The 24,550-nt window shown below is 40.3% G+C and overlaps 3 protein-coding genes across 5 annotated transcripts in view; 1 reads left to right on the forward strand and 2 right to left on the reverse strand.

The window, feature by feature from the left end:
• Window positions 1–1,923, reverse strand: part of LOC117301299 (cilia- and flagella-associated protein 44-like) — a 39,729-nt gene extending 37,806 nt beyond the window's left edge. For 2 of the 3 annotated variants that reach the window (XM_033785189.1, XM_033785188.1), the window contains exons 1-2: window positions 1,855–1,923; window positions 598–678 (exon numbers count right to left, since the gene is read on the reverse strand). In XM_033785189.1, coding sequence (XP_033641080.1) covers window positions 598–678; window positions 1,855–1,882 — 109 coding nt within the window. In that variant the 5' untranslated portion in view covers window positions 1,883–1,923. The remainder of the gene's footprint in view (window positions 1–597; window positions 679–1,854) is intronic. The other variant, XM_033785190.1, reaches the window with a different exon arrangement.
• Window positions 1,924–2,595: 672 nt separating this feature from the next.
• Window positions 2,596–8,086, forward strand: LOC117301665 (40S ribosomal protein S25-like). Its single transcript, XM_033785694.1, has 4 exons — window positions 2,596–2,661; window positions 4,288–4,380; window positions 5,829–6,012; window positions 7,620–8,086. Exons 1-4 carry the CDS (start codon window positions 2,659–2,661, stop codon window positions 7,712–7,714), a joined length of 375 nt encoding a protein of 124 aa, XP_033641585.1. The 5' UTR covers window positions 2,596–2,658; the 3' UTR covers window positions 7,715–8,086.
• A 2,316-nt stretch (window positions 8,087–10,402) lies between these two features.
• LOC117301864 (gamma-aminobutyric acid type B receptor subunit 2-like) overlaps window positions 10,403–24,550 on the reverse strand; it is a 30,132-nt gene continuing 15,984 nt past the window's right edge. The window contains exons 3-9 of the mRNA XM_033785858.1: window positions 17,925–18,157; window positions 17,096–17,231; window positions 15,300–15,407; window positions 14,347–14,457; window positions 12,635–12,985; window positions 12,071–12,232; window positions 10,403–11,424 (exon numbers count right to left, since the gene is read on the reverse strand). Of these exons, the coding sequence (XP_033641749.1) occupies window positions 10,543–11,424; window positions 12,071–12,232; window positions 12,635–12,985; window positions 14,347–14,457; window positions 15,300–15,407; window positions 17,096–17,231; window positions 17,925–18,115 (1,941 nt within the window). The 5' untranslated portion in view covers window positions 18,116–18,157 and the 3' untranslated portion in view covers window positions 10,403–10,542. The remainder of the gene's footprint in view (window positions 11,425–12,070; window positions 12,233–12,634; window positions 12,986–14,346; window positions 14,458–15,299; window positions 15,408–17,095; window positions 17,232–17,924; window positions 18,158–24,550) is intronic.

Consider the following 24,550-nt stretch of genomic DNA (forward strand, 5'->3'; position numbering starts at 1 on the left):
AACCCTGTACTTCAACGCATAAGGCCCAAAAAAAGTTGATCGTCCGGATTAAAAAAAAAAGAGGAGGATGAGGGCCTTATTATTTAGTATTTTTTTACTATTTGTTTTCAAGATGGCCGCTTAGTATTTCAAATCAAACAGGCCACCAATTCTTCAGTTTGAATCAACCACAAACTTATTTTATGCCTGTTTAGTTGCATGAGGACCTGTGTTAACACTAACACCAGGGTCGGATAACTGTACTAAAAATGTTTGCCGGTAGGCATTCACTTAAAAATTGTTTTATGAAACAGACGGTTACAAGTGTTCGAGAGCATCACGTTAGATTCGGGAAAAGCTCCTAGGCCAGTCCTTTTGAAAAGATGGATTTAAAAAAAAATATAATAATAATAACAATAAAGGATGCGGGCGGGGGCGATCAACTGGTATTTTTATATTTGGCCTAATGACGTGAAAATCTATTTGTAGCCATAGCTGTAGCCACCATTCTAAATATCAAATGCCAATAGTTACAAAGAATTTAATAAATGATTTAGTGGTTTTAATGGAATGGATGATTGACAGTTTAGAGAGGATGTGATCTACAGATGAAGTCACCTGAATGTGCGAGACGATATTGTCTCAGAGCTTCAGCTTGTAGTATGTGAGTTGCGTCTCGAAGATTCTTGGTAGACTGACCTGATGTTTTGATATTATTCACAATACACACAACAATGTTTAAAACTACAACTTTACACAAGGTTGTAAAGGCCAGGTCACGGGGCAGCTTTAAACTTTCATTTTTTTCAAGAAAAATTATAGCAAATCGACAAGGCCAACCTCAGAGTCCCAGACTAGTGATACCACAGTCGATTGGGGTGGGGTGGGGTGGAGGGCATTACTCTAGTCTATATATATTGGGTGCGTTCGTTTAGCTGTGTGGCTTTTTTTTTTTCAGGACGAACGTGGGTTATTATCTGCGCACGTTTGTTCTGGAAAAAAACAACGCCACACACTGGGGTTGACCCAGGGAAGCTAAACGAACGCACCCATTATAATTATAAATGGTGGACCCGGAGATGGATTTTGCCAGTGGGGGGTGGGGGGGGGGGATGCTTTTCTGTTTTAGAAGGGTTTCGCTGGAGAGGGCATCTGTCTTCTCATCTTATTTCAATTTTGTTAGTGGCCACGGTAGCGATCTTACGATTGCGACCCGATTGTGATTGTTCACTACACATTGTGAGTAGTTATATAAATTACAAACAACACATTAAAAAATCAGAAGTTTCATCTTGTTCCCTCCCCCCCCCCCCCTTTTTGGGGGTTAACATTATAGTTTTTTTTTATACCAATTCTTTGTGGCCCACCTACCTACGGGTGGGGGGGGGGGCACTGTAAATTTATTTGTGGGGAGGTGGCTACACACCGCCCAGTGCAGTGTGGCCACCAGACAGAGGAGGGTAGTAACTACAATGAATGGAAGAGCAGTGTGCAGTGTCACGGTCACGAGTGTGGGCTGGATAACCCAAAACGTTTCCTCACGGTTATTTGGATTTTTTTTTTTTTATTAGCCTGCAAAATTCACTGTCTTTGTCACTCATGTGACAACAGTCTGTCCATTACACTTTCCCAGTGTCACTGTCAATGTCATGAAATGTCAACTGTCGTCTGTCGTGTCTAGCAAGTGTACGAAACTTTTGACAGATTAAAATAAGTTAACAATCATTAAATTCAACAATGATCAATCAACGAAAAGAAGTCAAGTTCGTTGCACTTGCAAACCTAAACGATTTAGAAATCACAGTATTATTATTAACAAATTGCTTAATGGACCAAATACAACACACCAAGTTTTATTTATGTCATAAACCTTACCGTTTTTCGGTTCTTTTTCTTCATCCATTTTGTTGCTTCTTCGATTTTTTTTTATCGCCAACCAAAACAACAGCTCTTCATATACAGTTGGTATCCTGCCAATCCACAGTAAAGCAAACCACGCCACAGTGGGCAACCAGCGAATCGTTGCTAGGCTCTGCAAGAAACTCTGGTACCCAACGCCATTTTGGGGTAATTTGAACAACCAATAATGTAATGCTCCTGACTAAACTAAGTTGCGCACAAAAAATATCCGAAGTAATTATTCGCCACTTCTAATGTTTGAACTTCTTCCAGTCCTTTTATCACTTTTATCGCTAACAGCTGAAACTGCAGTCCACGATGTAACTTTTTGTTCTGTATAAATACTGCAAGTAGGGTCAGAATTTATACAGAAATAATTCACGCCCATGATTTCACTATTCTGTATAAAACTAGCCATGCGTTACATGAATCTGGAAGGACGGGGTGCAGTTTACTTATTACTTAGGAAGAAGCAATATTTCGGATATTTATTGGTGTTCATACTGAATCTGTGACTTTTGACCTCTAGTTAGTTACTCTTTCAATAACTATGTTTTATAATTGTTTAAGCATGGACGTAATTTTCCGTTATATTCAACATTAACAAGAAACAAAACTAATTCACGCATATTTTAATTTTTATGGACCTTATTTAATGAAATATTAACCAAATAAAGACTATATAACAAGTCAAAACGTTTTAATGATTGAAAAAGAACGGGTTTCACGTGCTGTCTTCCACGAGTCTGTCTCTTTCGTGGGTCAGCACTAGCTTCCAAGATGGTACGAGTAAAATCTGACAATTATTCTTAAAATTTCACCATAATTTGTAAGCCTTTTAGTTTCATATTGAAACCGAATAAACATTCATGGTTGTTAATTGTAAATAGTAAGGAAAATATGAATTTCTTTAATTGGAAAGTTGTAAAATTGTCACTTTTGTGGACCGACATGATTGTCCAATTCGCCATGTTTGGTTTTTGCTGCGGGCTTTTGACTTGAGGGCGCCCTAACTTGATTTGTACATTTTGTAAAATTGTGGTGTTTTTGTTTATTTATTGTGGGATTTGTTTGTGAGAAGTTCCTATTTCTAATGTAGAATACTTCTGCCTGTGTATCTGTAGGCCCTAATCTGATTCATCAAATTTATTTTTGGGGAGTGTCGCAAAAGTTTTCCAGCATGCCATGTGCTTGTCAAGTTGTTTTGAACTTCTGCTGTGGCTTAATCATACTGCTGTTGGTTGATCTATTGGTTGGAATGTTCTATCATCATGGATTTGTTCCAATGCTTTCACACATTGCACGGCATGCAGCTGCAGTGATAGTTACTGATTGCGCCGTTTCTGCGGTCCAGCAGAATTTTCTGGCCGTCCAATGGATTGTAGCAGGCCTGTGAAATATCTGCTTTAAAGCGGATTTCCGCTCTTTTTAATTTTTCCAGTCCGCATTTTTCGTGAATCGTGGGTTCCGCTTTTTTCCGTTCCTTGTTTTTCTTGTGAGCTCCGCTTTTTCCCGTTCCGTTTTTATCTTCTTTTTTTACATCCGAAATAGATCGTCAAGCAGCACGTACCTGGAATCGGGAAGCACTTTAATGTGATTTGATATGATTTTGACATGAGTCGGGGGCTAGACCCAGTAAAATGCTCCGTCTTGGTCTTTCATTGGAGCCGTTGTTGTTAATTTTTTGTTCAGCGCGATGTCTATTTTACATGTACTTCAATGGCATTATTCAAGTGCACCAACAGAGGGCGCTTTACTAAAAAGCCAACACCTTGAGACGAGATTAGGCACACATGGTTTCCCCCATGCGACGTCCGTACGTACCGTACGTTGTGTGTACAGTGTATTTTTTGGGCGACAAGTAATGCATAATGGCTGTCGTCGACGAGGACTCATCGCGCTTGTAGATTTATTTCTAAAGGAATGCTACAAAAACATATTGAAAATGAGGATGCACAACACATTGTTACATGTAAGAATTGTGGCCTATTGTTTCTGTGAATGTGTTGTCTACGCTTCAGTTTTTAATTAAAGCCTTTTATTACGTTCGTAATTTTGGCCCAAAATCCGGACAACATTTTTCTGCTTTTTTTTTTCATGACCCGCTCACAGGCCTGTTGTAGGCACAAGACCGCCCCACGGGAACATTCTTTTGCGCAGGAAATTCAATGAGCGTCATGGTCCATCAAACGTTCATAGACAAATTGATGGCTTTGAAATTTGTTTTCCTTTTTTCTGTTGGTTTGTAAAATAATTTTTTTCATCCAGGGATTGTAAAATAATTATTTTCATCCAGGGTATCCTAAATTGTATCTTTTTGTTCAATTTTATAAAGCCTTCTTGTTGTGTAGCTTTTGTTAACTTCTGTTTTAACACAACTTAATTTTTTTGTATTTGTCCTACTTGTAGCCGCCCAAACAGCAGCAGAAGGGAAAGGACTCCGGCAAGTCTAAAACGTCACAGAAGAAGCCCACATCGGGTGGAGGCAAGGCCAAGAAGAAGGTACAAATATAGCTTTGAAACCTAACTTCAAAATTATGTTTTCCGAAGAATTATCCGTAAATCCTGTCATTGGAATACACAAACTAAAAATAAGAAATATTTCATGGTCATGGATGAAACGTGGCTCAGTTTGAAATGTTTTTGAATCGTTTCTCAAAATGTCATACATGACATCAGTGCATGTTGTGTACAACAAAGTCGTTTGGCTCCGTGCTGAAGTCATTGCCCTGGTGTCCTTGAAATGCTCCAGAAAAATTTACAATTTCCTAAAAAGGTGCCCTTTACCAATAAGCTTGGGCGGTTCCTTCGGTTACCCGGTTCTACCCGGTTCCAAATTGAAAACCGGACCGGCGGTTCCACTCTTCTGTGGAACCGGGTACCCGCTTTTGTCGGTTCCGATTTCAAAAGACGGAGTCCCAATTATAAAAGACTCTGTGGAGCCGATCCAGGGACGAACCGGCTCCAGAAATGGAGGCTTGATGTTGAAAACGGTGACCGCAGATACACTGTGCAAAGGCTTCAAGCTGACATGAGCGTCAACTATCACATGTGGCTGCATTATTATACAAAACACAGTGCACAGATGCATAGGCATATGCTGAGATAAACAGAGTCCAAAGTCCAACCAGACAGCACGTTGTGATTGGCTGCCGATATATCCATATTCATAAAAGCTTGTCCCATGCACAAAACACACAGTACTGTATGCATGTACAGGCATGTACACTTCTATGTACAGACACGGCACACTGCATGCACTACGTACGTACTGCACTACGTACGTACTGCACTACGTACGTACTGCACTACGGACGTACTGCACTACGGACGTACTGCACTACGGACGTACTGCACTACGGACGTACTGCACTACGGACGTACTGCACTACGGACGTACTGCACTACGGACGTACTGCACTACGGACGTACTGCACTACGGACGTACTGCACTACGGACGTACTGCATTACGGACGTACTGCTGCCGGCCAAATCAAAGACTTGTATAAATGCATGGAGAATAGGTGCTCGGTGGCACGATGTCTGATTGACTTGGTGGGTATTCTGGTATTAAATTTTTTGTTAAAAATAGATTGGCTCCCATTGTTTGTGTGTGTGTGTGTGAGCTCCGGATCGATGTCTGATTAACTTGGTTATTTTCAGTTAAAATAGATCGGCTAAATTGTGTGTGTGTGAGCTCGGGACGGGCGGCTTATTGTTTAGTGGAATCGGGTATGTCTCAGAACCGAGCTTTTTTTGGGAACCGGAACCGAGCCACGAATTTCTGGAACTGCCCAAGCTTATGAGAAAATGCCTTGGTGCTTTTGCCCTTTCAAAAACGAAGCATTGCTTTAGTGTTTAAAACATTTTGTAATCAAATGTTTCAACAACAAACGAATAAAGAAGTAAGCAATATTTTTTAACCAATTGAATTGATTTATCCGAGCAGAAGTGGTCCAAGGGAAAGGTCCGTGACAAGTTGAACAATTTGATCCTCTTCGACCAGGCCACATATGACAAGCTCTACAAGGAAGTCCCAAGCTACAAGCTCATCACACCCTCAGTCGTCTCTGAAAGACTGAAGATCAGAGGATCACTGGCCAGGGCAGCTCTCAATGAACTCCTGAATAAGGGTGAGTCATCCAAGAACACCCCCCCACCACCCCTGAACCCTTGAACTGCCAACTCTCACTGGGGGTGGATTTCACGAGTCGTCCTAACTCAATATGACTTACTCGTCCTGACTTAGGACTAGCCTCATGTTTTTAATAACTCCTACGACTAGTCCTAAGTTAAGACTATCTTTTTTGAATTCGACCCAACAAATTTGAAAATCTGTTTTGATCATTTAAGCTTTTTCCTTATTGTGTTGAATGTAATTCTAAAGTCCTTGTACAAAGTCTCCCTGATTGCAAGATGAAAATGTTAGCAGCTCCGCCCTTCGCTCAGCTCGACTATTGCTATTACTTCCCTTGCCCTTACCCCCCTCAACCCTTACCAACCCTTACCCTCGCCTACCCCCACCCTTACCCTCGCTTACCCCCACCCTTACCCTCGCCTACCCCCACCCTTACCCTCGCCTACCCCCACCCTTACCCTCGCCTACCCCCACCCTTACCCTCGCCTACCTCCACCCTTGCCCTCGCCTACCCCCACCCTTACCCTCACCTATCCCCACCCTTACCTCATATGTTGATGAGAAATTCACTTGTTTTAATTTCCAACTGAGTGCAAAGGTTATCATCCTTAGCACCATTGTCTGGCTACATATTCCCCTTCTGATTTCACAACCAAAAGTGTTAAATGTTGTTTATTTAATTTTGTTTGTTAACTTTGTTTTGTTGTGCACCCATCTCTGTTCTAAATTTTATGCTTTGTAATTTAAACTTGCGAATGGTTTAGAGAACAATATCTGTTCCAATTTATTTTTTTGTAAATCTTCAATTTCTTGTATGTATTGTAAGATTATGTAATGTTTGCTATGAGACATAGCCTAGAAATAGTAAGTAACAAACTATGGCGATTTATGTGTTTAACCAGCAGAATTCTGCAGTAACCAAATCTATGAAATTTGACTAGGGTCTAACCTGGGCTCTCAATTTCATAGAGCTGTTTAAGCACACAAATATGCTAAGCAACAAAACTAAACTATGCTAAATGCTAACCAGAATGAGGTTACCGGCCAAAACACAATGTCACATGTACAATTTATGACAGAAATCCTTCTCATTATTTCTAAGCAGTGATCTTTAAGCAGTATTTTCTGCTACAGCAGCTCTATGAAATAGGGCCCAGGTTTTGTGTTTGCTTTCAAGAATTAGTTTGCACAATTTTTTTTTTTTTTTTTTTTTTTTTTTTGCTGCTAATCTAGGAGTTTAGGAGAGTGAAAAAAAACGCTCACAATTTATTATCATTGTTTGTCAGGTTGGGAATGTGAGGTTTGAATTCTGTACTTATCTAATGTTTTTTACTCTATTAAAATGTCAGTAAAAAAGTTTAAACTGGGTAGAGTTTGACAGTTCTGCTGGTTTTGATTTCAATCTAAAATTGCTAAAGTGTAAATAGTAGGAATAACTAATCAATATAAATAGTAGACTTGCGGGTACTACCATGTGTTGGCTCTTTGGTTTGGTCTCTTGGAAATTGTAGTTTTGATTTTCATGAAGTTAACTTCCAACAGCATCAACAGTTCACTTCAGACGTAAATAACATTTCAAAATTGTTGTCTTTGTCGACCCAGGTCTCATCAAGCAAGTCGTGAAGCATCACTCACAGCTTATTTACACAAGGACAACCAAGGCAGGTGCAGAAGAGGAGGCGGCTGCTGGCAAGTAAACTCATCTCCAGCGACACTAAACTCTGGTTTTCATCTTCCACAAAATACCCATCAAATGCAAAACTTTCTAAGGCTCTAAACGCCCGGTCAATCAAGGGCTGCTGAATTTCGTTCGTCATGGATCCCGAGATGTAAGAAGCTAATGTCGATCTTCTTAAACTAAGTGGGCTGAACACAGCAGTGGACAACTAGAAAATGAAAAGTAAGATCAATACGCTATCGACGATGCTCGTGGCTTCATGAGATCTTGTCTCCAGTTGTCTCTGCATGAAATACCAATAATGTGGAATTTTTGTAGCACCTTTCGGCGGCTTTAATTTGGAAATAAATACCCATGGATTAGGTGGGCACGTGGACAATTTAAAAAGTGATTTTTTTGATGTCTGATGTTTCTTGTGTTCTCACATTTTCAAAATGGTTTTGCTTAATTTGGTATGGGTTTCGTTTAAACCTTTGAGACAAATAGGCTAAGTGTTAGAGGGCTTGAAGTTGCCTTTGGCTGAGTGTGTAGATGCTGGTTAGCAATACAGCCCAGATTTTGTACTTGCTTATTTTGTAGCCACATTTACAGAAACTAGTCTTACTGTTCAACTGTACAGCTGACTAAAACAGTTGTTCAAAGCTCTAGGCCCCTACTCTCTGTCTGAATGTTTTTTTCCCTCTCAAAAATCAAATAACTGTTGGTGTAGTAGTCACAATTCAGAAGCACTTGCATTACATAAAAAAACCATTAAACAGCGGCTACAGAATGCTCAGAAATATATACATGTAGTTACATTTTTGTAATAGATGCAGTCCACGGGAAACAGAAAAAAACATATAACGAGTCTCTTACCTCACGTTAAAACATGGTATAAATGGATTTTCCCCCGAAACACTCCTAGCCAAAATTCTGAAAAACGTGAGTTCAAACAAACCCTTGCGACAAAGGAATCAAGATGTCATTGGCGGCTATTTGATGTGGACGATAGCGCCCTCAGTTTGCCAAAGCTGGAGAACTGTGTAAACCCAATTAGGGGAAAATCGCCACTGACGTCAAGGGGTCATTATAATAGATAAGCTATTTTTTACTCTCAGCTGAAAAAGCCTCGCGGAGAGGTGCACTTTTGACTTGAATTATTTTTTACCTAATGCAAATTTTAAGCGTAAAATGGTTATAAATCGGTATCTACGATGTCTGTTTGGCCCAAAATGGGTAATAGTTAAAATATTGAGATTATCCTGTAGCCGCTGTTTAAACAAACGCGTAAGAAAGAAAATCAAATCAAGAAATTGTAGTAAATATTGCCCCACCCAAGCAGCCTGCACCAATTTCGTCTCGGTTTAAGTCTGGGGACTCGGTCATATCGGCATCAGCCACGCACTACCCCCCCCCCCCCCCCCCCCTCCTAATTGCAGATTGGCGGTCGCATGGTCTAAAAGCTTGGGATGGTTAATGTCGGGGACACTGTTTTGAAGGCTCTTCTGTTTGTGGCCAATTAGGTAAACAAAACGATCACGGACTTGGAACCCAGTACCCCCGCCCAGCTACACTATCCCTACGGGAAGACGAATAGAAACAGAAAGTTGAAATTCCTATGATCTTGGTTTGTTTGGATAAGTTTCAGTACCTATCTTTTATTACACCTGTACAAGATAGTCCAAAATAATAGTTAAAACATAACAACATAACAACTTGTAAATAAATAATAGCCCGACGATGGCATAGAACTATTTTATACAACCTCCTTTAAAATAGAACAAATATAAACCTTGCCACATGGAAATGGGACTCTGTAAAAAAAATCGTCTAATTTCTGAACAAGCAGACTACTCATTCCGATCAGACAGAGATACTTTGATTTGGTTCATGAAATGTTTTTAAACCTTATTAGGCTCTGTTTGTGCACTCGTCTTGTCCTACTTGCCCCTGTCACAAATTGTCACAGGAGTCGGTCTGGAGACTTGGGTCCACATTAACATAAGCCATGGGTTTTCTGACAAGACCACGAGCAGATAAAATTCTGCTGAGCAAATTTCTTTGCTAAGCAAGATGAGTGGGGTACTAGTCGCAGTAATGGCAACAGTACGATATTCTGGCTGGTAATCTATTTTTGCTAAGCAATATTGTTTTGCTTATTAAGTTTTTTTGTTTAAGCTTAGAAGTTTTCAGTCCTTTCTGGCAGTCTGTGGTCCCTGTGTAGGCTCATGGTCTAATGCTTTGATAGTACATGTATTACCAATGATACACTGGTAAAATGAAATGAACACAATAATGATAAATTTCAGAGCATTGGGTGAACAATTTAAATTAGAAAAACCTGAACAGTTCAGCTGTGAATGTATCCATTTCACAACATTCTGCACACTAACAACACACACACACCTATACTGTTTCCAATTTTAGGGGTAAAAAGCACACTGAAGAATTGATTCCCCCAAATGACGGAAGCTTTGTGTTAAAAGGTGCGTTCCGCGGCAAGTAGTCAATCATTATATCTAGGCATGTGCACAAGAACGATCACAGACCCAGTAGTCTGCCGCCCCCAGCGCCTCATAGGTGCCATAGACCTTTTCGCAAATACCGGGGCGCGCGCGTAAAGCTTGGAATAAGGTGCATTGTGGTCTTGCTGGTATCCAAATTTGATCCATATCTATCCCACAATGCATTTCAGTCAACAGTCTGCGGTTGCGCATTGGTATTTGCGATAAGGTCTATGACCAAGAAGTCTGATGCCCTCAACGTCTCATATATGTGCCACTGTAAAGTTTCTTCTCCACCAAATCGGACGTGCGTTACTATTTCAAAGAGTGCTGATAAAAGCCATCTACTGCTGTTCAATCATCATCATACATAAGTGTGATACACACTCTTGGTTACTTTTCCTGGGGAGCCATTTTGGGCTGGCGGCGACCGGTTCACAACATGAGGTGTTTCCCGTGCACCGTCGGACATCTTTGGAGGAATGTACTGCGGCCATTGAAGATGTCTCGAGACCGAAGACGGAGTCGTCCTGCCCTCCCTCATTGTCATGTCAGTTGCTATACTCGCCACCGATCGGAAACTAGATTGGCGACTGTTACACACACATAAACTATTGGTGCTGTGTCGCCGTCGATGGTTCCCTGTGAAAACAGGGTTATCATACGAGAATGTACTGCTGGAGATGGATATATTATCCCCATCTAGTTTGTAGGAGTCTTTGAGGACACCAGCTAGTTCTCTTTCAGTATCAGCGATTACCATATACATAGGTGTAGTGCGGCATGATTGGAGGTCGTGCGTTATAGCCTCGCGTAGGTTAAGGGATAAATCATGTGCATGGTGGAGTTCCTTGACAATGGATTCACGTAGGTCCTCAAATTGCTGGACGGACTGTTGTGACCGCATGCTTCCTGTGCTGCGAATACTGCCACCATCTCTACCCCGCCTTCGCTTCAAATTCTGCCTCTCCATTGCCGCTGCGTCGTTATGTTTCACGGATAACTTATGAGGGTCCTCCCCCTGTCTGTTGCCACCGATGATAAAATCCCTAGCAGGGGATTCCTCCTCTACTACGTCAGGGGGACGCAACCCTATGATCTCTCGGTCGTCGGGGCACGTGGAGGAGGATGACATGTCGAAGTCGCAGCCGCTGTCTTGGCGTTGTTCTGGATCGATGGAGAGAAGATGAAGCTTCTTTCTGGCTGAGGCGACGTGTTCATGGAGCATCTTGATGGTGTTGTCTTTCTGTAAAAATAAGGATGATGGATCAGACGTGTTAGTTTCTTTAAAGGCTGTTGAAGACACACATGAAGCAATAAACTAGTTTGTTGCTCCAAAAGCATAAACAATATCCCTTGTGTGGGTGGAGCTCTTTCAATGAGATAAAAATATTAAGACATTTTGGGGAAAAGGCCGCCAAATTTACAACACAAATTAAAACAGACGCATCAGTAGAAGTGAAACCTTTCCCATAGTGCAGCCATCTTGATTATCTTCCATGCATAAAAAGCAATGTAACTAAACCGAGGCTTGAAGGGCAACAATAGTCTGGTTCCTCTTAAACATTAATGTTGTACTACCTATGCATATCAGCATCCGTTGTTGCTGCATGCAGGGAACATTACCAAGAATGGTGGTAAAGTGATCAAGGTCTAGATTTACAAGGCAAGGGAAGATGGTGAGAGGTTGGAAAGAGAAATCTTGATTTTGTAACTCGTCACAACATTACTCTCTACTTCCAGCATAACTTTAAAACACACTTGTTCATGTTGCTTTTCAACATCTTGACAAAACTTTAACTTAATCTTTAACTTCTTGCTGATCGGCGCCTTTGAATGTTTTCAGTAAAGTGCGCCTTATCAATGCTGTAGTTTATTATTATTATCCTTACCTCTCCGAGTGCTCTCTTCAAGGAGGCGTTCTCCTTCGACAGAAGGAACAGCTCCTCCTCTACTTCGGCAAAGGAGCGATGCTGAGACGTCGCTAAGTAAGACGTCGTGAGGGAGCGAGACATACTGTAGCTGACGTCAGGATTGTTGCGCATTGCACGTATCTGTAAAATGAGTAATAAGACGGGATGAGAACGATATCTCACGTGAGTTCAATACAACATTCTGGTGTTTAGTTATGGATTGCCAACCAAATTGCGTTGTTGTGCTTATCATCTCTTTGAAATCAGGCCCGGATGAGAGGTATACAACATTGTGATTTTCGGTCGACGGCACTCAAACGTAAATGAGTTGTTTCGAACACATGAGAGGACTTTCTCACTGGGTATGATGTTTTTGTATAAGGGTAATTCACCCTGCCCCTTGTCGATGGTCCACCTGATGGGAGATGGGGAGATACTGCAAGGTAATTACTCCCGTTCAAAATCCCTTTTGAGAGACTCCTTCAGAATGAAAGAAAAAAAGAAAGTTTGATGGAGCTTGAGCAAAATAATTGACTCCGATACCTTTGGAATATACTGCATCAGTAGCAGCTCTGTCGGACAAACAAGCATGACGACGGACAAACAGCTGTACCAGGCGTTGGGCCACGCCTCCAGCACCGCCATTAACGCCGTTGCCATAGCAACTAGTATGACGCATGTGTAGACGCTGAGTACGATGCACTTTGCGTCATTCATTGAAGGCACGGTGACGTTCCTGGTCTCCCACGATAGATAGGTGCCCATCAGGAGAATGGCGGCTTTGAATGAGAAGAGGATGGTGAACCAGATCCCGGTGTTGTTTGACTGGCAGAACTGGAGAGCCTCCCTTGCGCTTAAGGGAGCTGCTGCATCATCGGAGGATGCTGTAAGAATCTGGTCAAGAAAAGTTGAAGAAAAAAAAACATCAGGAAAATGGTGTTCCATCCACCGATGACTGTTATTTTAAAATGCCCCCCCCCCCCTAAAAAAGTCACAAAAACACACAACCCCCCCCCCCAAAAAAAAAAAAAACACCCCAAGTAATGCATCTGTGTGATAGTCACTGTGCGAATAATATCTTTGTTGTCTACTACACTTATAAGAACAAAACTAGAATCTTCAAATTACACTGTAAATAACACTATAGTCCACGTAGTGTCCCTTCATTATTTTGACATCTTTTGTTCTCATGTCTTCACTTCGTGTGCGTTGTAACAACCCATCGAACAAACACAGAAACGAACGCCCCAACAAACCAGCAAACAACCAGATGTTGACAAAATAGCTATAGGGAGACCGCCATCACTAAAGGCTATACGCTAGATATAGCTAAATTGGTAGAGCGCCGGACCATTATCTGGATGTTGAAGGTTCAAGTCCCGCTCTTGTCGTTTTTATCTTTGCTCAACACAAACTGAAGGAAGACTGATACATGCTGCATGCCTTGTGTAAATTTAATCAAAACATGATATCTTAATATTAATTGTTTTTGAAATCTGAAGCCCCTTATCGCTTAAAATACATAAGCGGAATCTGATACAGAATTAGCATTTTTGGCAATTTCATTTAATCAGCAACCGGTTTCTGATTACAGTGTATCAGAAAGCTTGTTTACCAAATGGACGAAACAGAAAATATTGACACAGCTGATGGTAAATCTCACTCTTTCTTAAAGGGAAGATATACTTTTGTCATGTAAGTTGTTATAGTCGTTAATTTTTGTAGTCGTTTTCAAAAGTAAACCCTGGCTTTAAAGTACATGTGCGTCATTTAATACATCGATATCAATTAACTATCAGTTAAGGTAAGCGTTTGTGTGTTTACTAAAAACCACTTAGACGGAGCGTCGCAATTTATCACTTCACTGACTTTTAGCTTTTAAATTAATTTAACAAAGAATGGCATCGGAGTAAAGTAAATTCGATAGAGATATTGTAAGTAAGTCATTAAACAGTTTGTTTTCATAATTGAAGACCAGTCTCAACGAGATTTCTAACAATTATAAAAGAGACGCAGTATTTCAATGCACATTATTATAGCGCTTTGATTTTGTCGAAAATGATCTTCATCTATATTATAAAAGCGCTTAAATCGCATGGGCGCCGCCATGTTGTTTTCACGTTAAGTGGTGCCCGCACCCTGCTAAAATGATGTATAAGCTTGGAGGAATAAGATCCCCTTATAAGGAGGGTCTTCGATATGTCAAGGCAATAATATAAAAAAAATGCATCCGCCATTGACTTTCGAACACTTACCATTTTGCGGTGAATTTGTGGTGGATCGAGAATCAACCACGTGACCAGTACCACAACATCCACAAATAATAATACACCGACCATAGACATCAGGCGACCATCTCGAATTACCTGAAGGTAAAAAAAAAATAATAATACATAGATAACACGAATTTTAATAATGATGACGAAAGTCTGTCATCATAAAAAATAACGATGCCAGCCCGCGTTTGCACCTCTTCTTGAAAGATGAGCTGTTTAAATTAAAGGCAGGATCCATAAAGAACATAATAATATTCAAGATGCAACTAAAGGGAGCTGAAGGTTGGAATGGACATTCCTTTTAAAACAGTTTATAGATTGTAGGGTGGAGTGAAGCAATGTAACAGCAGGAAAGGGGTAACAAATAGATCGTGGAATAAAGCTGCTGGAATGGCTCCTTGTTCTACATATCAGGAAAGCAAGAGTGTAGGGTGAGAAGAAGCAGAAAGCCTGGTTTCACGCTCAAATGGGTGGATGCTGGATGCTTTTATTGACAGTTACTTTCTCTCTTGCTACTTTTGCGATTTAAAATACTGAATGAGAAAACGTATTGGGAGGGAGGGGCCCGGGGAGGGGTGTGTGTCACTACACCCCAGAGTACAATTTGAGGTTGACAAACTTTTCATTACGGGAAAACTCCATTAAATACAGAGGCCAAAATAAAACATCCTTTTCCTCTGGCAACTCACACCTGTTCTCTCCATGTAACTCCCTTTCCAAACAGTGGGTTCAATTGGATCCCGCACAAACCAGTGTCGGTCACAGTCAATTAAACGATTTCTCTGGTTGCATAGCAAAATGCTACATAAAATGTATCAGTAAGTCATTCTTTTGTACTCAATTATAAGCATTTAACTGTTCCGTCTAAATATTTTGCGATGCAAAAATGCTGGTTGTAATCGTTCCCTGCAGTCATATGCTAATTTACATACCATTCTTTTAGCAGCAGCGTGTGTGAATATTCGATACACTCTCCATGCTTTGCTGAACATTGAGCCGTAGACCAGGGTGAACCCAACGGTCAAGAGTGGAACCCGTACCTGTAATGCACAAAACAAAAATAACCAAATGATCTTACTTGAGTTTCGGAAAATAAAATGCATGCAATTACTCGAGTTTCAACAACTTTTAGTAAGCCCGTAAAAGTTCCATCAACATTTTTTAGACGCCACGGTTTTTTAATCGTTTTTTCCATCGTTTTTTGTTTTTCTTTTTTTTGAGCATCTTGCCTATATAAAAAGAACACGTTTACATTAATTTGAAATTATTCAGTCTAATACAGACTTATCCCTTGTTGGCCAGAGATTGTTTCACATTAAAGATGTCAAGTTTGTTATAAAAATCACCTAAAATGGTCAGGTCAATATTTGGCGTCCAGCTACCACGTGACCAAAGAAAACTCAGATCCCGCCACATTGCAACTCTTTACACAACTCTAGTTCAAAACCATTATCCACATTCGATAAATCTCATACATTGTATAATTTCACAAGTCAACATTTAGAAAACTGGGTATCGAGAAAGCCGACATTGTGCGTCATCAAACGAAGCTAAACACATGGGCCATTCGCCCGACTCTTCCTGTTTAACAGGAACCGACCCATTCTATTTGTCAAACCCGGATACAGAACCTATACACGTAGCACTTCGAAAGGGAAACACAACCACCTGCTTGGGACACGAGGTTGTGTCTCAGTTGGTGCTGCATTTCCCTAAACTCACCCGGCCGGATGTATTAACCTCGTACCTGAGTCAAAGGTGTCGTATGTTATGATTGAATATTGGGGTTCGGTGTGGCTGATCGAGTCAACTTGTCGATACAACCAAAATACACCTGTCGCTAATTGGCTTGTACATTGTTAACGTTTGACAGCTCATGAATTATTTTGCTTCACTTTGCAAACAATATTTTGGCGCTAGAACCTTTGCATCGGCTTAGCATCTGACACCACTGTAAAAAAATACCCGTACAATTTACGGCACTTTACCTGGCAGTGGGTGCCAGGAAAAGTGCCGTAACTTTCACGGTGTAAGTTTTGTAAACTACCCCTTCAAAGCACAATTTACAAAACTTCCACCGTGAAATTTTCGGCACTTTACCTGGCACGCTAGCTGTCAGGTAAAGTGCCGTAAATTTCACGGATACTTTTTTGTACAGTGTACTCAACTCATGGAACTAACTCTGTCAAACTTCTCAAGTATGTGTCAAGTCGCACCTTTTCTCATTTTGCTCCCTATAACGGAATGCCCTCACCATCTCATTTAGGGAATCAGACTTTTTATTTAAAAAAATCAAGAAGCGTATCATCAATTTTTTATACCTGATAAATGCCGCTGCGTTCTTAATTTAGTGGCGGTTTTTAAATGCCTTGTTTGGCAGTATTATTTGTTTCTACCACTACACGACGGAAGCACCCATACTTCCCCGAGTTCTGTGAAAACGTATTATCCGTCGGGTCGGATTCGAACCCACGAACTTTGACATTCAAGAACACAGGTCTTTCCAACTTTAGACCACCGAGATTTTTCAGTAGCCAGAGGCAGTTCGAATCCTATAATTTTTAGCTTTTGATCACTGTTCTTCGTTTAATTGTCGTTGAAAATTCAGGTTTCAGCACACAATTAAAATAATTGTGATTTTTAAATATTTTGAGGAAAGGTATAATGAGACCACAATCTTAAGAACACTATTTGAGAACAAAATTATGTTGTTTTGTGCGGAATTTACCTTGCATAGAAAGAGCAGAACGTCATCTGATGACGTCACACCAACGTCGATCCCAAACAGTACAACGCATGCGTAGACAAGTATAGCACCAATTCCGATGAATATGTTGAGGTTTGGACTTGACATCTTTATCAATCTGAAATAATAACAAATCAGAAAATTATCCCAAAGAATCAACGAGATTTTGAATAACTAACAACCATTTTCATCCTAAAAGAACCCAGATTGAAAATACAAACCTAAAATGGTATTGTTTTGGTTGATCAAATTAATGTGTAGAGTAACTGATTCAGGAGAGGGTGCGGACAGAGGATATTTGTACACGGCCTGCCATATGGGGGTGGGGGGAGGGGCAGAATCTCTAACCACAACGGCCCCACCCCAGGGGGAGAGAATCTCCTGCCACACCGGGCGTGGCTTAAGAGTGGGGCGCCTACCTCTCATAGCTAAAGGCAGTTGGCACTATTGGTAATTGCTCAAAATAATTATCAGCATAAAACTTCACTTGGTAACGAGTAATGGGGAGAGGTTGATAGTATAAAACATTGTGAGAAACGGCTCCCTCTGAAGTGACGTAGTTTTTGAGAAAGAAATTGATTTCGAGACCTCAGATTTAGAACTTGAGGTCTCGAAATCAAGCATCTGAAAGCACACAACTAGGTGTGACAAGGGTGTTTTTTACCTTCGCAGTTATCTCACAACTCCGACGACCAATCAAGCTCAATTTTCCACAGGTGTGTTATTTTATGCATATGTTGAGATACACCGAGTGAGAAGACTTGTCTTTGACAATTACCAGTAGTTTCCAGTGTCTTTAAGATCAGCTTACCTGCTTTGCCGGTACTTTATGTTGAAACTCAGGAATGATATGGCAAGGATGATACCAAATAGCGCTAGGGATGACATGACACCAAGTAAGATTGGCGAGATAGCCCTGATGATGACGTCATCCATCCCACCTGCGTCATCCGGGTTGTCATCTAAAACGAGGCTGTTCGAAAGCGAGGCATTCTCGGTCATCGTTGCTGATTGGGTTGTGTTGATTCAGATGGTCAGCATTACCTTTATGAAAAAAATTTACAATAAATAAATTGTTTTTTTTTTAACGAAAACAATCTTTATAAGCTATCGCCAAACATCACAAGGTCATATCAGACGGCTACTTCAAGGTGATGGCTACAATTAAAGACACTGGACACTATTGGTATTTTCAGAGACCAGTCTTCTCACTTGGTGTATCTCAACATATGCATGAAATAACAAACCTGTGAAAATTTGAGCTCAATTGGTCGTCTAAGTTGCGAGATAATAATGAAAGAAAAAAACACCCTTGTCACACGAAGTTGTCTGCGTTTAGATGGTTGATTTCGATACCTCAAATTCTAAACTTGGGGTCTCGAAATCAAATTCGTGGAAAATTACTTCTTTCTCGAAAACTACGTCACTTCATCAGAGGGAGCCGTTTCTCACAATGTTTTATACTATCAACAGCTCCCCATTACTCGTTACCAAATGAGGTTTTATGCTGATAATTATTTTGATTAATTACCAATAGTGTCCACTGCCTTTAAATTGTATTTTGTTTTACGAAAAACAATCTTTTTAAGATATCGCCAAACATCACAAGGTCATATCAGAAGGCTACTTCAAGGTAACGGCTACAATTAACTGATTTGGGCTATCAACCTAAATTAACTGCAACCAGAAGGGGCACCTAACTCCTGGGGATGAAATACTACTCATTGTTGTACATTGCATTGTTTTGCCATAAGATGGGATGAAAGTGGCCGACATAGGACATGTTATTATTCACAATAGTTAACTAAGTACGACTTTGAAACTTTGAAATTGAAAAGAGGAGCGCCCTCAATTAACCCAAAAATAATCTTGTATAATTAATAAGAAACATAAATTGTCGAGTTAGGCTGTTTTGCTACCATGGAAGGACCGTGCTGAAGGGCAAAGAGTGCGGGTGGCCTTTCCCGCCATTAGGACCTCGTTAGTAACATTCACGAGAGGAAGCCAATGAGGAAATTATACAAGCAGAGAACCAGTACAACGGGCTGCAAGGTTTTCTTCAGTAATAACTGACAGCCAAGTATTCTGAAACCAACTGCCTTCTTTCCGGACACTTCCATCATCATTAAAGCCCACTGGAAAATGTCAAAAGTCGAATAGATGATGGTGGTCCATCTGTCTAGCAGGAATTTCAATCGGTAATGATTGGTGAGGGTAAAGTTAGTTTGTTATTGGACATTGGACATTCATGTAGGTTGGTACAGTGAATGTATCTGAGTTACTGTTTTGTTAGTGGATATTGAATGTTCACTGGTTTATTATAGGTGAATGTGTGAATGTCCAATATCAAACTAAGTTTCACTGTCACATTTGAATACAGTAAAGTTAGTTTAATATTGGACATTGGACATTCACGTAGGTCGGGTACAGTGAATGTATCTGAGTTACTGTTTCGATATTGGATATTGAACGTTCACATAGGTTTATTATAGCTGAATGTGTGATGTCCAATATCAAACTAACTTTGACTGTAATTTGAAAACAGTAAAGTTAGTTTGATATTGGGCATTGGACATTCAATTAGGTTTGTACGGCGAATGTTGCTGTGTTGATATTGGCAATAGGCATTAGACAGTGTATGTGTGAGTGTCCAATATCTAACTAAAATACTGCCAAAATATTTGACGACATTCGTTAGTTTGATTTGTACATTGGACATTCACATAATTATGTTTATATAGTGAATGTGTGAATGTCCAACATTAAATATTAAACTTTTATGACAGTAAAGTTAGTTTGATATTGGACATAGGAAATTCACATCGATTTGTACAGTGAATGTTTACTTTCTGTTTCAAAATTGGACATTGGGCAATCATGTGAACAGTGAATGTCTACGGGTTCGATATTTGACCATTGGACGTTACGTAGTTGTACAGTGAATATTGCTGCGTCGATACTGGGCATTGCACATTCACAAAGGTTTGTACAGTGGATTTGTACTTTTCTACGACTACTGGACATTGGACAAATCAAACCCAGTCACGTATACGTAGGTTTCTCTCTGTGCCTTGGACATAATTTAACTTGACATGGCTTTCACATTACACATAGTAATAATAATAACAAAAATGATTAATTATTCCATATAGCTAACTTATTCGTCTGTTTTAAAAGAATAACGCAAAAAGTAAAACATAACGTTCTAGAGTTTTACCTTGTGCTCCACGCAGTGCCGCATATAAACCACCTCTATTTTTCCATAAAAACGCAGCAGTGTAAGTTCAGCAGACAATACTAACGTGGTAATTTTCACGGTTGTTTAATAAATAAAGTCATAACATTACGTGTGTTAGTGAAGAGAGCTTGACAATCCATGTTAAATCGAGCTAGGTCTCTCAAAAACCAATCGCATCAACGGAGAATAGAAAAATCAATTTTGCTTGAGAATGTTCTTTTGGGAATTTGATTTGTCCGGGGACGACCTTACCATCCCCCTCTGGGCAACCTCGGGGGACCATACACCCATTCCGCCCCGTCGACTCCCTGAGTGCCACCCGCTCATCTTTATTGACAAGGGACGGACGGCGGGCCCTTTGTGAAGTATTGCTAATTAATTACCAATTGTTGAGGAGGGCTTTGTACCCTTTTTTGAGTTGATCTGAAATCGAAATCTGTGTAGTAAAGCGGAGTACAAAATTAATAATTCAGAAAGGTACCCCTTAACTGTCTTTTTTCCCGAGAAGAATGGGTCGGTATTTTAGAAGTCGGCCAACCCTACTAAATTATTGGATTGGTAATACTCAAAATAATTATTAACATAAAACTCGGTAATGAGTAATGGAGAGCTTTTGATAGATTAAACCATTGTGTGAAACAGCTCCCTCTGAAGTAACGTATAGTTTTTTGTTTAGAAATAAGTAGTTTCTCACAAAAATATTTGAAGTTGATTTCGAGACCTCAGATTCAAGCATCTGAGAGCAAACAACTTCGTGTGACAAGGGTGTTTTCTTCCATTATTCTCTCACAACGTCGACGACCAAAAATTGAGCTCAAATTTTTACAGGTTTGTTATTTTATGCATGAGATACACCAAGTGGGAAGACTGGTCTTTGACAATTGCCAATGGTGTCCAGTGCCTTTAATGAACAATGTTTTACTGCCTACTGACCACGTTGACATTTGTAGGAGTAATGTAGGGTCCAAGTTTACCATCCGTTTTATAATGTCCCAAGACAATCCAATTTCAAGTCTCTGTGCACAGTCTACAAACAACCAACAAAACACATGAATACTCTTTGTTGTGTTTTAGCAATTCCTGCCGTTAATGGAGGTTGGTCCTCATTAAGAGTTAACTGGATATTTAATTTCCCCTCGTTTAAAGGTAACTCGGTAACGAGCAATGGGGAGCTGTTGATAGAACATTATTACAAACGGCTCCCTCTGAAGTAGTTGTTGAGAAAGAGGTAATTTCTTACTCAAAATACTCGAAGCTTTTTTAGGCATCCGAAAGCGCATAAATCTGTGAAACAATGGTGTTTTTCTTTCATAATTCTATCGCAACTTCGATGAACCAATTAAGTCGTCAAATTTTTACAGGTTTATTATTTAATGCAAATTATGATGGGATACACCGACTGAGAACACTGGTCTGTGATTACCAAAGGTGTCCAGTGCCTTAAGGTCTTGCTTTAAAAACTGTTCTACCCGTAGTTGTAATATAGCCATTAGATTCTTCAATTTTGCTGCTGTACTTCAGACCAAGTTAGTGTTTATTACCTTTAAGAGTTATTACCAAACATAATAATACATTCCCTTTAAGATCTTGTATTTGTTGGGAACAAACCTGTTTTATCGCAGCTGTAAACAACTGTTTATTTGAGAATATCAATGAGAAAAACTGCAGACGCATCTGTCTCATTCTTAGGCCACATGGGAGTCAAAACCTTGCCAATAATTGTCTGGCAGTTGTAGAGAGACGTGCTGCGAACGGAACTCGTGAAAATTGAAACCTACTCCTAGAAATAACGAGTATCGGATGCTCCTTTGGGGGAAACTATGTACCGTCCGGACGCGTCCATTCCCCCGCTAACTCGGCTGCCTTGAGCTCGGGGAGGAATTGTTAATCACGGAGCTATAACGGGAGATCTCCAAGTCTGAACATTGTAATGAGATGTTGTTCATTAGGAATAGGCACAGTCGCCAGTGTCATAACAAGAGGGGGGGGGGGGGAAGTGTCGCTAGTGACATAAATAATATGATTATATTTTTGTGAACACGGTATTTTTGTGTAATACGGTATAGGTCTACAATGAATACAAAAAGGCGATGATGAAAGGGGGCTAGAATCAAAAAAGTGCAAACGGAAACATGGATAGAAGTACCGCCCCGAAACAAATCGTGCAGCCCCTAGTGCCCCCCCCCCCCCCACATTGTTACCATAGTTACGGCGATGCATATTTCGCCATAATTGCAGGATGTGATAGACAGGACCTGTCTTTTCTTCACATTAGGTTAACCTCAATACTGGTATACTTTGTAATAAGAAAGACTAGAGAAAACAAATCGGGAACCCACAATGTCGCTCTAGATAAAAGGCCGACTTTAAAGGAACACGTTGCCCTGGATCGGACGAGTTGGTCTATACAAAGCATTTGTAACCGTTTCTTTTTTTACAAAATGCATATGGTTGGAAAGATGTTTTAAAAGTATAGAATACAATGATCCACGCACATTTGCCTCGAAATTGCGTGGTTTTCCTTTTACTGTGCGAACTAGCACGGTCGGCCATTTATGGGAGTCAACAATAGATTTGACTCCCATTTAATTAATGGCCGAGCGTGTTAGTCGACGAGGTACAAGGAAACCGTGCGATTTCGAGGCATGTTTGTGTGGAACATTGTGTTCTACTTTTGCAACATCTTTTTAACCATATGCATTTTATAACAAATGGTTACAAACGCTTTTCAAAGACCAACTCGACCGATCCAAGGCAATGTGTTCCTTTAAAGCCATTGGACCCTTTCGGTAAACACTATTGTCCAAGGCCCACACTTCGTGTATCACAACTTCTATATAAAATAACAAACCTGTGAAAATTTAGGCTCAATCGGTCATCGGAGTCTGGAGAAAAATAACGGGAAAACCCACCCGTGCATCCGCGCGTTTCGCCATGTCAGACACGTGTTTAAAATAAATCCGTAATTCTCGCTAACGAGAATTGATATTGTTTTACTGTTTTCTCAAAAAGTTAAGCATTTCATGGAATAATATTTCTAGGGAAGTCTTTCACCATTGCCTTCTGTAAACCCTGTAAATTATTTGTAAATCTGTGAACTTTTTTTTTTTCTGTACCGAAAGGGTCCAATGGCTTTAAGGGACAACATTTCGTGGTACATCAACCCACTCTCGTGTTAATTCTACGACGAACGTGGGATGGGGATTTGGGTTGGGACTGGGGCGGGGCGTAGGGTGTCCAACACAGAGTGGGCAACCTATTTATCACATTATTTGATTAACAGTTGCTGCCAGAATCAAGCTCAAGATTAATCCAATTAAATTTTTAAGAAACGATTTAGGATTTCCATTGAAACTCCCAAACCCCTTGTACTTATCCCATGGAGGAAGAAATGTCTTCCTCCATGCTTATCCTGAACCTTTATCACGCTGTCACCATCGTGGTCATGTTCCCTGCTTCCAATAACAGTAATGAATCCTAACATTCACTGCGCAAACATGGCACCAGACTATTATTTCTTCCAGCCTCAGTTTGGTTGGAAAGGAGTAAAATCAAGATGGCCACACCATGATAAAGGTCTATTGGACCCGCAAGACATATTGCGATAATTTGACCTGTCCTTACAAGTGTTTGTAAAATGGGAAGAGCTTAAGGGATAACGAGAACACCACCTCACCACTTCAAAACTGTAATCCCTATATCTTAGAAATCAAGCTAAAAATAGCAAAAGAGCAACGGTGTCACAGTTGGATGCAAATAGGTGGAACAATTGATTCTTTCAAACCATTGAAGCGATTATCAAAACGACACTATAGGGAGTCGATACTGGAGCTAGTAAAAGCAGTGGGTGGTCAGTACTCGACGCCATACCACCCGTCGATTCGAAAAGTAAAAGAATCGAAATCCCACCCGTTAATTCCGGATAGACGTAGTGTCTTAATAGTTAGAGATGCTGTTGTCAAAACACTCTCGGCTGGGCACAATAAATAGAGAATGGATTTAGTGTAATCTTCTTTTTCAGAGTTGGTTAGGAAAAGGACGACCCGGAGTGATAGGTATGTGGTGACAATACTTGGGTAAAGAAACGAAGCTGGTGATATTGTTATTAAAAGATTATCTGCTGTCGAGAGACCGTTTTATGAGAAAAACACCCACAACATTTAATTGACTATCTTCTCTCCCTATTGGATTCAATTGAG

Source organism: Asterias rubens, chromosome 17, assembly GCF_902459465.1.
Source record: "Asterias rubens chromosome 17, eAstRub1.3, whole genome shotgun sequence".
Taxonomy (NCBI): Eukaryota; Metazoa; Echinodermata; class Asteroidea; order Forcipulatida; family Asteriidae; genus Asterias; species Asterias rubens.